This window comes from Phyllobates terribilis, unplaced genomic scaffold (assembly GCF_046119375.1).
Source record: "Phyllobates terribilis strain yellow unplaced genomic scaffold, ASM4611937v1 Scaffold_1__5_contigs__length_1240528914, whole genome shotgun sequence".
In the NCBI taxonomy this organism is placed as follows: Eukaryota; Metazoa; Chordata; class Amphibia; order Anura; family Dendrobatidae; genus Phyllobates; species Phyllobates terribilis.
Genome location: NW_027362761.1, coordinates 314773852 through 314789909, shown reverse-complemented (window position 1 = coordinate 314789909; position 16058 = coordinate 314773852). Strand labels below are relative to the sequence as shown.

General features: G+C 44.1%; 1 protein-coding gene across 2 annotated transcripts in view; it reads right to left on the bottom strand.

Annotated features, from left to right (window-relative positions):
• Positions 1-5130: 5130 nt before the first annotated feature.
• PI4KA (phosphatidylinositol 4-kinase alpha) overlaps positions 5131-16058 on the bottom strand; it is a 125233-nt gene continuing 114305 nt past the window's right edge. For both annotated transcript variants that reach the window (XM_073674958.1, XM_073674967.1), the window contains 6 exons: positions 13302-13427; positions 12545-12665; positions 11977-12136; positions 10962-11051; positions 10786-10869; positions 5131-5822 (listed from right to left, as the gene is read on the bottom strand). In XM_073674958.1, the coding sequence (XP_073531059.1) occupies positions 5771-5822; positions 10786-10869; positions 10962-11051; positions 11977-12136; positions 12545-12665; positions 13302-13427 (633 nt within the window). In that variant the 3' untranslated portion in view covers positions 5131-5770. The remainder of the gene's footprint in view (positions 5823-10785; positions 10870-10961; positions 11052-11976; positions 12137-12544; positions 12666-13301; positions 13428-16058) is intronic.

Sequence of the window (16058 nt, the reverse complement as noted above, 5' to 3'; positions counted from 1 at the left end):
GACCGGCGTGGCCAGCTAGTTTAGACGAATGACCCCAGTGTAGGATCTTCTCCCGATCAGGTACTGGTACGAACGTCTTACCAGGAGGAAGACGATTTAGACTCACGGGAGCCACCTGCATTACTCTGGCGGGATCGATGATATGTTTCGGATCCTCCTCGAGATCAGACACCAGAAAGGATCGAGACAAGGCGTCCGCCTTGACGTTTTTGTCAGCCGGGCGAAAATGAAGGACAAAATCAAAACGAGCAAAAAACAAGGACCACCGGGCTTGGCGCGGGTTAAGTCTCTGGGCATGCTGGAGGTAAGCCAAGTTCTTGTGGTCAGTGTAAATTATTACCGGGTGAAGAGCCCCCTCGAGCAGGTAACGCCACTCCTCCAATGCCAGTTTGATGGCCAATAACTCTCGGTCTCCTATGGAATAGTTGCGCTCAGAGGAGGAGAAGAGTTTAGAGAAGAAGCCACAAGTTACCATCCTCCCGGAAGATGATTTTTGAGTAAGTACCGCTCCGGCTCCAGAGGAGGAGGCGTCAACTTCCAGGAAGAACTGCTTGTTGCCATCTGGGCGATGCAGCACCGGGGCGGAAGAGAAGGCCTGTTTAAGGGAAAGAAAGGCCTCCTCTGCTTCGGGTGGCCACTCTTTGGGATTAGTACCTTTACGGGTGAGCGCAGAAATTGGGGCCGTCCGGGAAGAGAAGTGTGGTATGAAGAGGCGGTAGTAGTTGGCGAAGCCCAGGAATCGCTGAATGGCCTTCAACCCCTCCGGTCGGGGCCATTTCTCGATGGCAGACAGTTTCTCAGGATCCATTTGTAGGCCGGTCTGAGAGATAATGTAGCCCAGAAACGGAAGCGAGGTCTGCTCAAAGAGGCACTTCTCAAATTTAGCGTAGAGATGGTTCTGCCTTAGCCTGAGCAGGACCTGACGAACGTCCCTCCGGTGAGTCTGGAGATCCGGAGAGAAGACCAAGATGTCGTCCAGGTACACCACTACGCAGGAGTAGAGAAGGTCCCGGAAGATGTCATTGACCAACTCTTGAAAGACGGCAGGAGCGTTACAGAGACCAAAGGGCATTACCAGGTATTCATAGTGGCCGTCCCGGGTGTTGAATGCCGTCTTCCATTCATCCCCCTGACGAATACGAACCAGGTTGTACGCCCCACGAAGGTCCAGTTTGGTGAAGATCCTAGCCCCCCTCAGACGATCAAATAATTCTGGAATGAGCGGAAGGGGGTACTTATTCTTCACCGTGATCAGGTTTAGGCCTCTATAGTCTATACAGGGACGAAGAGAGCCGTCCTTCTTTTTGACGAAAAAGAAGCCTGCTCCTGCCGGGGAGGTAGATTTCCGGATGAATCCTCTGGCCAGATTCTCCTCAATATATTCGGACATTGACCGGGTCTCAGCAGCGGATAAAGGATAGATACGCCCACGGGGAGGAGTAGTACCGGGTAGCAGATCGATGGGACAGTCGTATGGTCTATGTGGTGGTAATGTCTCTGCCTCCTTTTTATTAAAGACATCTGCATAAGACCAATAAGGAATCGGAAGTCCAGGTAGATTAGCTGGGGTAGGAGAGGGACGGACGGGATGGACGGGAACCAGGCAGGTTTTATGACAGTCTTGTCCCCAGCGAAGGACCTCTCCGGTTTGCCAGTCTAGCACGGGTGCATGTCTCTGGAGCCAGGGCAGACCTAGCAAGAGGGCGTGAGAGAGTCCAGGCAGAACATGAAAGGAGATACTTTCAGAATGCAGCATTCCCACCTGCAGGGTAATGGATTCGGTGATGAGTTGAATGGGGCGAGGTAAGAGGCCCCCATCCACGGCAGCGACAGACAAGGGTACAGCCAGAGGTTTGGTGGGGATGCGGTATTTCTCAACCAGGGACTGTGAAATAAGGTTCCCGGCTGCTCCAGAGTCAAGTTGGGCTAGTTCGAAATAACGGTTCTCCCCGTAGATGATCGAAACTGACAACAGCAGGGATGGAGAGGATTTATTCTTGTCTAGGTGGACCTCTCTGAGCGAACCTAGACACAGGCGTTTCCCGACCTCTCCGGGCAGGCACGGATCCGGTGCTCCTTACTGCCACAGTAGAAGCAGCTCCCCTCGGCACGGCGTGAGTCCTGACGGTTTTTGACCATCTTGGTCTGGTCGACCTGCATAGGCTCAGGAGAGTGTACCTGGGGAGAGATGGAGGGAATGACGGGTTTCTGGAAAGTAGGAGCTAAACGTGGAATCCTTCTCTCACGGGTGACCTCTTTGGCACGCTCCTGGAACCGTAGGTCAATCCGGGTGGCAAGGGTTATTAGATCATCGAGAGAGGTAGGAATGTCCCGACCAGCAAGTTCATCTTTAATACGACCGGACAGACCCTCCCAGAAGACGGATACCAGAGCGTCGTTATCCCAGGCCAGCTCCGAGGCAAGGGTGCGGAACCGTATGGCATATTGGCCCACGGTGAGACCCTCCTGACGGAGGCGTAGCAGAGAGGATGCGGATGAGGTCTTCCGTCCGGGTTCGTCGAAGACTTTCCGGAAAGCCGAGAGAAAAGCAGGCAAGTTGGACACCAGGGGGTCTCCTCTCTCCCATAGAGGATTTAGCCAGGCCAGGGCCTCCCCGGTGAGATGGGACATGATAAAGGCAATTTTGGCCCGGTCGGAATTAAACTGATGGGACAAAAGTTCAAAGTGCAGGGTGCACTGATTTATGAAGCCCCGAGCCTGGACGGAGTCGCCTCCGAAGCGAGGAGGTGCAGACAGCCGGGGACCGGGATAGGTTACCATGGTATTAGTGGGTAGCGGAGCTGCCGGGTTGCGAGTCATGGTACTGGCAGTGGCTGCAGGTGGTGCAGTCAGAGTGTCCAGGCGAGTATTGACATTCCGCAGGTGACCCAGGATGGACTCCTGTTGGGACGCCGGGACGGAGCGCGCGCTGACAGCAGAGCGGGGGGAGGATGCCGGGCACGGAGCAGAGCGGTGAGGGGAGCAGCGTCCCTGCCTAGCAGAGGGCAGGGACGCCGGCACTACAAAGGGTGCCAATACCAGTGACACAGCAAGCTTTAGGTTTTTCTATCTTTCTCTCCCATTGTTTTTTGTTTTAAATTGTTTATCATTTGCTCTTTTGTTATTAACATGAGTGCTCTATACAAAAAAAACTTTCACTTATTTTTTTTTTTCAGGAGATATTCTCATATTATCTCATATTATATAGAGTTATTACAAACAGAGTGATCTATTTCAAGTGTTTATTTCTGTTAATGTTGATGATTATGGCTTACAGCCAATGAAAACACAAAAGTCATTATCTCAGTAAATTAGAATACTTTATAACAACAGCTTGAAAAAGATTTTTAAAATCCGAAGTGTTGGCCTCCTGAAATGTATGTTCAGTAAATGCACTCAATACTTGGTCGGGGCTCCTTTAGTATCAATTACTGCATCAATGTGGCGTGTCATGGAGGCGATCAGCCTGTGGCACTGCTGAGGTGTTATGGAAGCCCAGGTTGCTTTGATAGCGGCCTTCAGCTCGTCTGCATTGTTGGGTCTGGTGTCTCTCATCTTCCTCTTGACAATAACACCATAGAGAATCTATAGGGTAAGGTCAGGTGAGTTTGCTGGCCAATCAAGCACAGTGATACTGTTGTTTTTTAAACCAGGTATTGGTACTTTTGGCAGTGTGGACAGGTGCCAAGTCCTGCTGGAGAATGAAATTTCCATCTCCAAAAAGCTTGTCGGCAGAGGGAAGCATGAAGTGCTCTAAAATTTCCTGGTAGACGGCTGCGCTGACTTTGGTCTTGATAAAACACAGTGGACCTATACCAGCAGATGGCATGGCTCCCCAAACCATCACTGATTGTGGAAACTTTACACTAAACCTCAAGCAGCTTGGATTGTGTGCCTCTCCACTCTTCCTCCAGACTCTGGGACCTTGATTTCCAAATGAAAATTGGAACTCTGGGACCTTGTGGAGTGTGTCAATGACTGCCTTCTGGACATCTGTCAAGTCAGCAGTCTTCCCCATGATTGTGGAGCCTACTGAAACAGACTAAGGGACCTTTTCAAATGCTTAGGCAGCCTTTGCAGGTGTTTTTTGTTAATTATTTTAATTTACTGAGATAGTGACTTTTGTGTTTTCATTGGCTGTAAGCCATAATCATCAACATAAACAGAAAAACACTTGAAATAGATCACTCTGTGTGTAATGACTCTATATAATATATGAGCTTCAGTTTTTGTATTGAAGAACTGAAATAAATTAACTTTTTGATGATATTTTAATTTAGTGAGATGCACCCGTAAATATAGATTTGGGAAGATATATCAGTTTAAAGATATGAATTCTACCTAGCAGTAGTTAAATGGAGAGAAGGCCGCACCTTTAGTTTATTCTCAATAGCCTCTAACAAAGGGTCTAAGTTTAATTGTCTATAGTACTCTAGAATAGAGAAGATCTGTACCCCAAGATATTTGAACTGAGAGACACAGACACCCGGGAGATTATCCAGGGGAGTGTTCTAAGCCAGCATTGGAAAAAGGGTAGATTTAGCTCAAGTAACTCTTAAGCCAGAGAACATTTTAAATTTCTCCATGAGATCTAACAAAGCAGTCAGGGAAGTTCTCCTAACTGTCCCTTGTCAGCAGTTCTGCAAAGTCAAAACTGAGAGGTTCCTTTTGAAGAATAGTACTCACATTGTTACCCTTCTAAAAAAATGTCAAATATTTCTTTCACTACATTTACAGTATCAATCTATATATAAATATATATTCAACCTATCTATATTTATTTTAATCACTTACATAGCGCCATTAATTCCACAGCGCTTTACAGACATTATCGTCACTGTCCCCATCGGGGCTCACAATCTAGATTCCCTATCAGTATGTCTTTGGAGTGAGTGAGGAAACCGGAGAACCCGGAGGAAACCCACGCAAACACAGGGAGAACTTACAAACTCCTTGCAGATGTTGTCCTTGGTGGGATTTGAACCCAGGACCCCAGTGCTGCAAGACTGCAATGCTAACCACTGAGCCACCGTGCTGCCATATCTCTCTCTCTCTCTCTCTCTATATATACATACACACACAAAAGTTATTTTTTTATCTACATACACACACGATTAGAAGAACTCAGGGCACTTGGCATTTTTGTATTTTATTTAATTACATTTTACAGATTAAATACATCTCCATAAAGTTTTTACACACAAAAGGAAATTAACTTTCTTCATCTTTCCTCTATGAAGCGGGTTTCTTGTATTTGGAGGTGCAGTGCATTGTACAGTCCAGGAAAAGCCACCGGCTGGCTCATATTCCTGCTGGTAATGGCCAATAGAAGCCCAATATAGATGCTGTGCTACTGAATGTGAATTGTCAAAGAGCAGGTAATCTGGCAATGCTGCGTTTTGTTAGGTAAAATAGTAGCGGCAATCTAGGTAATAAATATAAATATTCTCTAACCCCCCTTATCCCCGGCCATTTCAGAAAAATAACATGCTCAGTTCCCAGAACTCAGCACCAAAATATATTGCACCTTAGTCTCCGAACCGTATTATGATTCAGCTACAAATGTCTTTTGGACAGAAGGAATTCAACAAGCCAGTGTAAGGAATTGGTTAAATTGTCGCCACAAGGAAATCTGATTGACTGTCACCTCCCTGGTCTCAAAATCCCCACACTTGAGATTCGCTGCCGTTACCCCTAACCTGTGGATTTACAGAGTGTGCAGAGATACAGGACTACGGTTCACTACAAACACAGGAGAGATGCACGGAGCTCAGTACGGGATGTCATTCTGATAGTACTGGATCATGTCATATGTTCTGCTCCTGTGGGAAAGAAAGAGATGGTGAGCAACTTAAAGTGAAGAAAACAAAAAAAAAACACCATAAAGTAAAGCTTAAATCTACCGTCTCCACTAACGGGGGTTAGGTTTAACCATTTGCTAAAGTATATTATAAAACAAATTTGAGACTAATTAAAACTGATACTATGGTAAAATAGAGATATAGCTTATACAGTAGTGTTCAAAATAATAGCAGGGAGTTCAAAAACACAACATCTTTATACTAGTTTTTATTTCCATGTATTGGGAACATTGCACACTGTTTCCTAATTCAAAACATGAAGAGAAATGTATATAATTTTAACTACTTTACAGAAAATAACAAAAAGTGAACATTGGGCTGTTCAAAAGAATAGCAGTGTCTGCATTTGTCTTTACAAACTCACAATATGTCCTCTCTTCTCTCTTTTTTGAGGATTTAGCATTTCTGTGAATCACTAACCTAATATTTAGTTGTATACCCACAGTTTTTTAGATCAGCTTCACATCTATGTTGCATAGAGTCAACCAACTTCTGTCACCTGTCAACTGTTATTCCAGCCCAGGATGATTTGACTACAGCCACAATTTTTTGGCATTTGTTGGATTTACCTCAGAAACTGCATTTTTGATGTTAATCCACAAGTGTTCTATCGGATTAAAGTCCGGGGATTGGGCTGGCCACTCCATAACCTCAATTTTGTTGGACTAGAACCAAGATTTTGCTCGTTTACTGGTGTATTTAGGGTTATTGTCTTGTTGAAACGCCCATTTCAAGGGCATGTCCTCTTCAGCATAAGGCAACATGACCTCTTCAAGTATTTTAATATATGCAAACTGGTCCATGATCCCTGGTGTGCGGTAAATAGGTCCGGCACCATAGTAAGAGAAACATGCCCATATCATGATGCTTGCACCACCATGTTTCACTGTCTCCAGAGTGTACTGTGGCTTGAATGCAGAGCTCGGGGGTTGTCTGATGAACTGTCTCTGGCTCTTGGACCCAAAAAGAACAATTTTACTTTTATCAGTCCACAACATGTTTCTCCATTTTTCTTTAGGCCAGTTGATGTGTTCTTTGGCAAATTGTATCCGCTTCAGTACATGTCTTTGGGGGGGCTAAGAGATTAGCTTCACACAGGAACTTTTGCGGGGGGCTAAGAGATTAGCTTCACACAGGCGTCTTCTAACTGTCACAATACTCACAGGTAACTTGAGACTGTCTTTGATCATCCTGGAGCTGATCACTGGCTGAGCCTTTGCCATTCTGGCTATTCTTCGATCCATTAGAATGGTAGTCTTCTGTTTTCTTCCACTTCTCTCTGGTTTTGCTTTCCATTTGAAAGCATTGGAGATCATTTTAGCTGAACAGCCTATCATTGTCTGCACTTCTTTATAAGTTTTACCCTCTCCAATCAACTTTTTAATCAAAGTACGCTGTTCTTCTGAACAATGTCTCGAACGACCCATATTTCTCAGGCTTTCAAGGAGAAATGCAGTACAACATGTGCTGGCTTCACCCTTAAATAAGGACCACCTGATTCACACCTGTGTCTTCACAGAATGATTGACCTCACTAATTGAACTCCACACTGCTATTATTTTGAACACATCCCCTTTCAATTAATTATTCAAATACACAGACTCAAAAACATGCAGATCATGAATGCGGAGTCTGTTGTTTTTTTTAGAATCTACTGCACCAACTGGTAAATTGTTTGACATGTGGTAATATAATTTCTCTATAGCTTCATTGGGGGACACAGGAAACCATGGGTGTATGCTGCAAAAACAGTGATTAATCTGGTTAGTCATATTGGACTGGTATTATTTTGAACACTACTGTAGGTGCCTTTAAAAATGAGAACAAGAATCTTTGCAAGGGGCAACGCCTCCAATCCTCTTCCGTCCTTAAACTAAAATGTGTGGTGCATGTAGCTTATTAAATCTCCAACAGTATACATGAAATACAAAACACAAACCTAAAAATAAAAATATATAAAAAAAAGTTATTCAACACAAAATTTAGGAGCATAATGTTAAAATGGACATGAACACCTTTTGGGCTAAAAGTTACTTTTGTTGTAGGGTTGCATTCAGTATTTTTAATTGTTTGGCTTCTTCAGCCTCTATGTATCACTGTACAGGTCGCTAAAGAAAGAGTTAAAGAGGTTGTCCACTACCTGGACAACCCCTTTTTAAATAAAGTAAAGTAGTCCCCCCTTATAAAAGGAAAACTCGTGGAATTCAGAAAATCACAGGATGGATAGACATTGGGCAGGGGGTTGGACACGATGACCCTGGAGGTCCCTTCCAACTCTAACATTATATGACATGTTTCCAATACGCAAATAATAAAAATATGGAAACAAAATATTCAAAACATCTCGCTTTTTTTCAGTATCGAATATGAACACCACAAGCACTTATACACACACTTACACACCTTGGCATGATATCAATTAGGTTATTAACCCCTTTACAGCCTGTGGTGTATTAGTACGCCCCAGGCCATCACCCCCGGTTCAGTGAGGGCTCTGGCGCTGAGCCCACACTGAACCGGGCACATGTCAGCATATTCCTACAGCTGACATGTGCCCGCAACAACCGCAGGTGGAATCGCGATCCACCCGCGGCTGTTAACATGTTAAATGCCGCTGTCAATCTCTGACAGCGGCATTTAACATCGCGGTGCCAGAAGCGCCTCACTTACCCCGCTCATCAGTGACCCCGTCACGTGATCGCGGGTCACCGATGCGTGGGCATGACAACCCTGGGTCTGCAGCAGACCCCAGTGGTTGTCATGTGCTGATCGCGATGAGCGCCACCTATTGATCGGCACTCATAGCACAGGAGCATTTCAGCTACATTGAGATGATCTGCTCATCACCTCTATGTAGCAGAGGCGATCAGACAAGTGCTGCTTCTAGTCTCCTATGGAGACTATAGAAGCAAGCAAAAAGTGAAAAAAAATGTTTTTAAAAATATTTAAAAAATTTAAAAAATATAAACGTTTAAATCACCCCCCTTTCACCCCATTCAAAATAAAATAATAAAAAAAAACCCACATACACATATTTGGTACCACAGCGTTCAGAATCACCCCATCTATCAATATAAAAAAAGAATTAATCCGATCGGTAAACGGCGCAATGAGAAAAAAATTCTAAACGCCAGAATTACGTTTTTTGGTTGCTGCAACATTGCAATAAAATGCAATAAAGGGGGCAATCAAAACATCAGATCTACCCCAAAATGCTATCAATAAAAACTTCAACTCGGCGCGTAAAAAATAAGCCCTCACCCGGCCCCAGATCCCGAAAAGTGGAGACGCTACGGGTCTCGGAAAATGGCGCTATTTTTTTTTTTAAACAAACTTTGGATTTTTTTTTCACCACTTAAATAAAAAAGAACCTATACATGTTTGGTATCTACGAACTCGTAATGACCTGGAGAATAAGAATGGCAGGTCAGTTTTAGCATTCAGTGAACGTGGTAAAAAAAATAAGAAAAAACAATCGGTGGTATTGCACTTTTTTGCAATTTTACCGCACTTGGAATTTTTTTCCCGTTTTCCCGTACATGATATGGTAAAGCCAGGGACGTCGTTCAAAAGTACAACTCTTCCCGCAAAAATAAGCCCTCACACGGCCATATTGACCAAAAAATAAAAACGCTATGGCTCTGAGAACAAGGGGAGCAAAAAACGAAAATGCAAAAACAGAAAATCCCAGGGTTGCAAAGGGGTTAATGGTTGTCTGAGGAATGTTCTTGCATAAGGTGATGCAAATCAGAAACCATCAAGAACCATTGCAGGCAGCTCCCTTTGCACAAATGCCTACTAATGAATTTCCAGATGTGCTCAATGTGAACCAAGCCTGAAGACTCTGCAGGCCATACTAGTACGTGAAAGTCAGGCAGCCTTTTCACAGTAGCACAAGCAATATAAGGCTTGGCATTGTTGTATTAACACAACTGCTCCTGGAACACTTTGGAGAAATGGCCGTACCACTGGTTCCATCAACAAATTAATGTAATGCAGAGATGTTGGTGTACCTGGAATAAAGACTAGAGTGATCAGGTTACAATACATTATGCCACCACAAACCAAATTCCAGAAGCAGGATTGGTGTGACATTCCTCAGTGACGTTGTCTTCATGGGGTGCTACCATAGCTTACAGTGTCTCCGTACGTGCCCAAGTGCATTAAACATTGCAGAACATTCCTCAGACAACATTTAAAGGGAATCTGTCACCAGGTTTTTGCTACCTCATGTGAGAACAGCATAATGTAGGAAACGAGACTCTGATTTCAACGACGTATCACTTAGTTTACTGGATGCAGCGGCTGTAACACAATCAAGAGTTTTTAGATGTAGCAGAGCTCAGAAAGCTAACCCCGAACACACTAGGCTCTCTATGTACATGGTCTATAGAAAGTGAGCAGCTTATCACAGTAGGGGGTGTGGTGAGATCACTTGGCAGGATGGAGCTAGTCTGGGCAGTAAATCTCCTGATGATAAAACATTCATTGTATGTAAACAACAGCACACAGCCAAATAAGTGTCACATCCCTGAAATCGGTCTCTCAGCCCCTATCTCCTGCTGCACTCAGATTACATAGCAAAACCTGCTGACAGGTTCCTTTTCACAACATGCCAAAGTGTGTAAGTGCATGTATTTCTGCACAGGGAACTCGTACTGCATACTGAAGACGTTTTGAAAATTTTGTTTCCATTTTTTCATCACTTGCATATAATTAACATTTTGCTCAATAACCTATACAAATATTTTTTTTTAATTTTCACAAATATTTAAAAAAAACACTCTATGAATTCTCACAGCTGCCACTAGAGTGAATAAACTGCATTTAGATCATATAGTTCCCATTTACCACATCTAAACATTTAATATGGGTATTAAAATAATCCACTGGGAAAGAGACAATCAGAAAAAATCTATCTAACCTGTTGCTGAGGAAGCAGTTTTGAATTATCTTCAGGATGAAATTTGCTGCTTCTTTCTCAGTCATGTTGGGACTGAACCTGTGTCTGAGTATAAAAATGGAAATAGAGATAAGTGTCCACGTGAGGAATAGGAGGGCCTATTGTTCTTCTAGTATTACTTTCCACTAGTAACTTACTTGAGCAATTTTATAGTCTGTCCACGGAAGCAAGGTAGTCCTGTGTCCAACATGAGTGTGACCAGAGACACTACAGCATCCATGTAGGGCCTATTATACAAAAAAAGAAGACTAACTACTGGACGAATAAAGACATAACCACATGCACCAGTTTGCTCTGTAATGGTAAACTATTTTAAGGTTGTTCCCCCATGAATTACTACATTAGATGGATAAAGTGACACTGTCATACACCTTAAAGGGGGTTTTCCCACTTAAATGTTCCTGGGCTCAATTGGATAGCGCTTGATAAAAATAATGAAATCAGGTAGTACTCAACTTCTCCGGGTTCAGCACCGTTTCTCAGACGCTGCTCCTGGTCTGGGGCAGAGGGAGTACCATGCAGTTTTACAATTTTATTCCAGTGCCAGCCATTAGAGGCCAGAAACCTATAAGTGGAAAACCCCTTTAAACACAGCTGTAAGATCGCTACTGGCAGGTGGAATAGTGAGCTCAGATGTCTTTGTGCACCACAACAATGGAGGCTCTAAATTCAGTAAGAGTTGTCCTACCAGCATTACTGATTGGGAAAGTCAATAACTATAGTGGACTATACATATTAGTGGAGGGGAGGGGAGATCAGGCATGTTGGAGGTTATCAAGCCTGATCCTTTTGTTCTCATTGTTTTGATAGGAGTAACCTGCTGCCTGAGGTGTCTGGCTGTAGTTTACTCTACTCTCCCCTTGGCTGAGCGTGCATATTTATGGGGGATAGGGGTCTGAAGGCATACCTTATCCACCCTAAGGAATTTTAAAGATGACTCTCAGTAAACGATGACTTCAGATTTATTCAGTAATCCAGATATTGTATTTGTTTCTACTACAGAACTGCATCATAAAGTTCTATTCACATTTGTGCTTAGAGGCTCCATCAGGGCCTTTATTACAGCCAGATTGGATGGGAAGAATAAAGCTTCAATTTTATAGCATTTTGCCTGGTTTCGCCTTCCAAAAAGTAGCTTAATTAATCCCTTACCTGACAGCCAGATAGCCGCGCACACACATCTCCATGAACCATTTAAAAGGTGTAGCTTCCATTTTACGCCCCATGATCATCACCATTTCATCAGTTAGCTTTATATCAGGTTCCCAGCCCAGATTGCCCCCAGGGGAGCTCTCAAACATAAACCCAAAATCTGCAAATAAAATAGCGCAGCTTAGTTATTTATATGTATGAAGACTGACAACATACTGTAAATGTCCAAAGCAAGCAAATAGGACAACCAAGGAGATCACATCTGAGGATTAGTACAAGGGCAGCATCAAATTAAGAAGTATTTAGAAGGAACACAAAGCAACGAGAGGAGTAGGAGTGGGCAAGAAAAAGGGAAGGCTACAACGTATTGCTTGTGCCTCCCTCTACTTATTAGGGGAAGTGAATGTAAAGTGTTCCTCGGGACAATCAGGCAGCGTAAAGTGGAAAAGTAAGTATAAACCTGAAAAAGATTTCCATCCAGCAGAGAACAGACCTGAACATGGTAAAAACTTTTCCTATCGGATTGGTATTTTTAAGAAGACAACAGTTGGGTACTGTTTGGACTAACCAATGTGAATGATGTGCCCTTCCTTATCCAGCATGATGTTGCCATTGTGTCTGTCTTTAATCTGCAGCAAAAATAGTAAAAGGCTGTAGGCTGCCATACTCCGAATAAAATTATATCGAGCCTGTGTAGACAGAACAAGAATATCGGAAGAATTAATCTTGAATATTACTATGGGAATGATGAAGCAAAAAACAAATACAGGGAAATGTAAAGGGGAAAAAGTAGTAAAGTCAACCATATGTATAAGATAGCTGTCAGTAGAAAGCTAGATTAGCTGACAAACCTCTAACCCAATAATTATGGATCTTTACTGCTGGGAATAATCACCTCCAGCCACCTCTACTTCTACTTACAGACATTGTCCACTACTCAGACAACCCCTTCTCAATCCCTGTTGTTTCCACCCATGTAATATAATAACACTAATACTCAACTCACGTGCCGGAGCCTTTTCAGCAGTATTGGCTCTCCCTCTCCCGGGGATTGCATGACATTGTTACGTCACGCAATCTCTGTGGCCAATCAGCACTGGCTTCACTATCCAAGTCTTCGGACATATCATATACATCCAGAAGAAGTCAGAGAGCAGCAGCCGAGTAGTGGACAACCCCTTTAAGCTGCCCAAACACTTAGCCTGCCTCCCGCCATCCCAGGCAGGCTGGCTTCCTAGTTACGTATTATAACCATTTCTCGATACATCACAAGGAGAAAAAAAATTGGAATTATTTATGTAGAAGTTGGTGCAAAAATACTGTACCTTTTGAAATGCCTGAGTAGACTCATCTCCATATTGCCTAGTGAAGTAGTCATACATGCCAAAGTCTGTCTGTCGGCCCAGCTGATCTCTTGAGGTGCAGTTTGGAATACACTCAATAACGCCACACTGGAATACAACAAATATCCAAATTACTTACTGACAAATTTTATTGCATGCCACCGGCACATTTCATTTTCTTGTCAAGTAATCTTACAATGATGAAACCTTCATCCACCCTGCTGAATACTAATAGGACAAGGATACTAATGATCAGGGACAGAAGATGTAGAAATCCCAGGTTGACAAGATATGGGGTCTATGGATTGATGGCTCTGGTTTGACATCTAGGGAACAAAGGAAATTTCGCCTCGGCTTGCTTTGAGTTACTTTTATATGATGCCTCAAATTAAACTTCTTTGAATATTAATAAAAATGTTATTAGTACTTCCACAAGTTATATGTAATTGGATTGACTATTGTTACTATGTTCAAATATTTGTTCATCTAATTATGCTGTTTTTTTGTGGCGATTGTGGGAAGAGGAGATAAGACGGGAGTAGAGAAGGAGATCTTGTGAAGATCAGAGGCTGCGCGTAGGTAAGTACCGGGAGACTAGGTCACAGATGTATGGGGGAGAGAGGTTGTGGATGGCTTTGTATGCTAGGGTTAGGGTCTTGAACTGGAGTCTCTGGGTAATGGGGAGCCAGTGAAGGGATTGACAGAGTGGGGAGGCCGGGGGGACAGGTGGATTAGTCGGGCAGCAGAGTATAGGATAGATTGGAGGGGTGCGAGTGTGTTAGAAGGGAGGCCACAGAGATGGAGGTTGCAGTAGTCGAGGCAGGAGATGATGAGAGCGTGCAATAGTGTTTTTTGCAGAGTCTTCGCTGAGGAATGTGTGGATCCGGGAGATATTTTTGAGTTGGAGATGGCAGGAAGTGGAAAGGGCTTGGATATGTGGATTGAAGGAGAGATCAGTGTCCAGGGTTACCCCAAGGCAGCGAGCTTGAGGGACTGGGGAGAGTGGGCAGCCATTAACTTTGATGGATAGGTCAGATGGGGGGGGTTGAGTGAGGTGGGGGAAAGATGATGAATTCAGTTTTATCCATGTTAAGCTTTAGAAATCTAGCAGAGAAGAAGGATGAAATAGCGGACAGACATTGTGGGATTCTGGAGTTGATATTGGGTCCAGAGAGGTAGATCTGTGTGTCATCAGCATAGAAGTGATACTGATAGCCGTGAGACTCTATTATTATTATTTATTATTATAGCGCCATTTATTCCATGGCACTTTACATGTGAAAAAGTGGTATACATACAAGAACAATTACAATAATCTTGAACACAATGTGACAGCGACTGGTACAGGAGGAGCGAGGACCCTGCCCGCGAGGGCTCACAATCTACAAGGGATGGGTGAGGATACAGTAAGGCTGAGTTCACACGATGCGTTTTTCATGCGTTTCCGCGGCGTTTTTGCAGTTGCGTAAACGCCACGGAAACGCATGAAAAACGCATGGTAGAAGGGCAGCAATGTTCCCCAATTGAAATCCGCATGTGCTGTGCCCATGATGCGGATTTTTCCGCAGCGTAAACGCTGCGGTCAAAAATCCGCAGCATGTCAATTAATTTTGCGGAAACGCTGCTCTTTTGCCGCCATTGACTTGCATTAGAAAGCATGGAATCCGCATCACTGTATATGTTGATGCGCTTTTCATGCGGTCTAATGTGCGGATGGTACCCGGGTGCGGATGAGAGGACTCTCATCCAGACCCAGGTACCATTAAAAAAAAAAGAATAAAATAAAAAATATATATATTCTCACCTTCTGACGGCCCGCGCAGCGCTCCTGCTTGATTCCCCGCACTTCGCGGTTGAATGAAGAAGGACCTTCGCTGACGTCAGAGTCATGTGACGGGTCACGTGACGCTGACGTCGGAAGGTCCTAAAGTCTTCACTGCCGGCAGCCGGGACCGAGCGAAGCCGGACACCGGGGGCCATCAGAGGGTAAAGTATATATTTATTTTTTGACATTCACACACTATATAAATCCATGCCGGTTGCATGGATTTATATAGTGTGAAGTTGACAAGCACTTTCCAAGTGATGCTAAAATCGCTTGGGAAGCGCTTGTCAACCCGCATGCGGAAATGAAAGTGAAGACCGCTTCATTTCCGCATGTCCCTGGCAGGAAACCGCATGTACAATCCGCATGCGTTTTTTCCTGCCAGAGAGATGCAGAAACGCTCAGGAAAAAATCCTGAGCATTTCTACATCGTGTGCACATACCCTAAGTTAGGGTAGAGCTGGTTGTGCAGCGGTGGTTACTGTGGTTGTAGGCTTGTCGGAAGAGGTGGGTCTTCAGGCTCCTTTTGAAGGTTTCCACGGTCGACGAGAGTCTGATGTGCTGGGGTAGAGAGTTCCAGAGTAGGGGGGAAGCACAGGAGAAATCTTGTATGCGATTGTGGGAGGAGGAGATAAGAGGGGAGTAGAGAAGGAGGTCTTGTGAGGATCGGAGGTTGCGTGCGGGTATGTAACGGGAGACTAGGTCAGAGATATATGGAGGAGACAGGTTGTGAATGGCTTTGTATGTCATGGTTAGGGTTTTGAACTGGAGTCTCTGAGCAATGCGGAGCCAGTGAAGAGATTGGCAGAGAGGAGAGGCCGGGGAATAGCGGGGGGACAGGTGGATTAGTCGGGCAGCAGAGTTTAGGATGGATTGGAGGGGTGCGAGAGTGTTGGAAGGTAGGCCACAGAGCA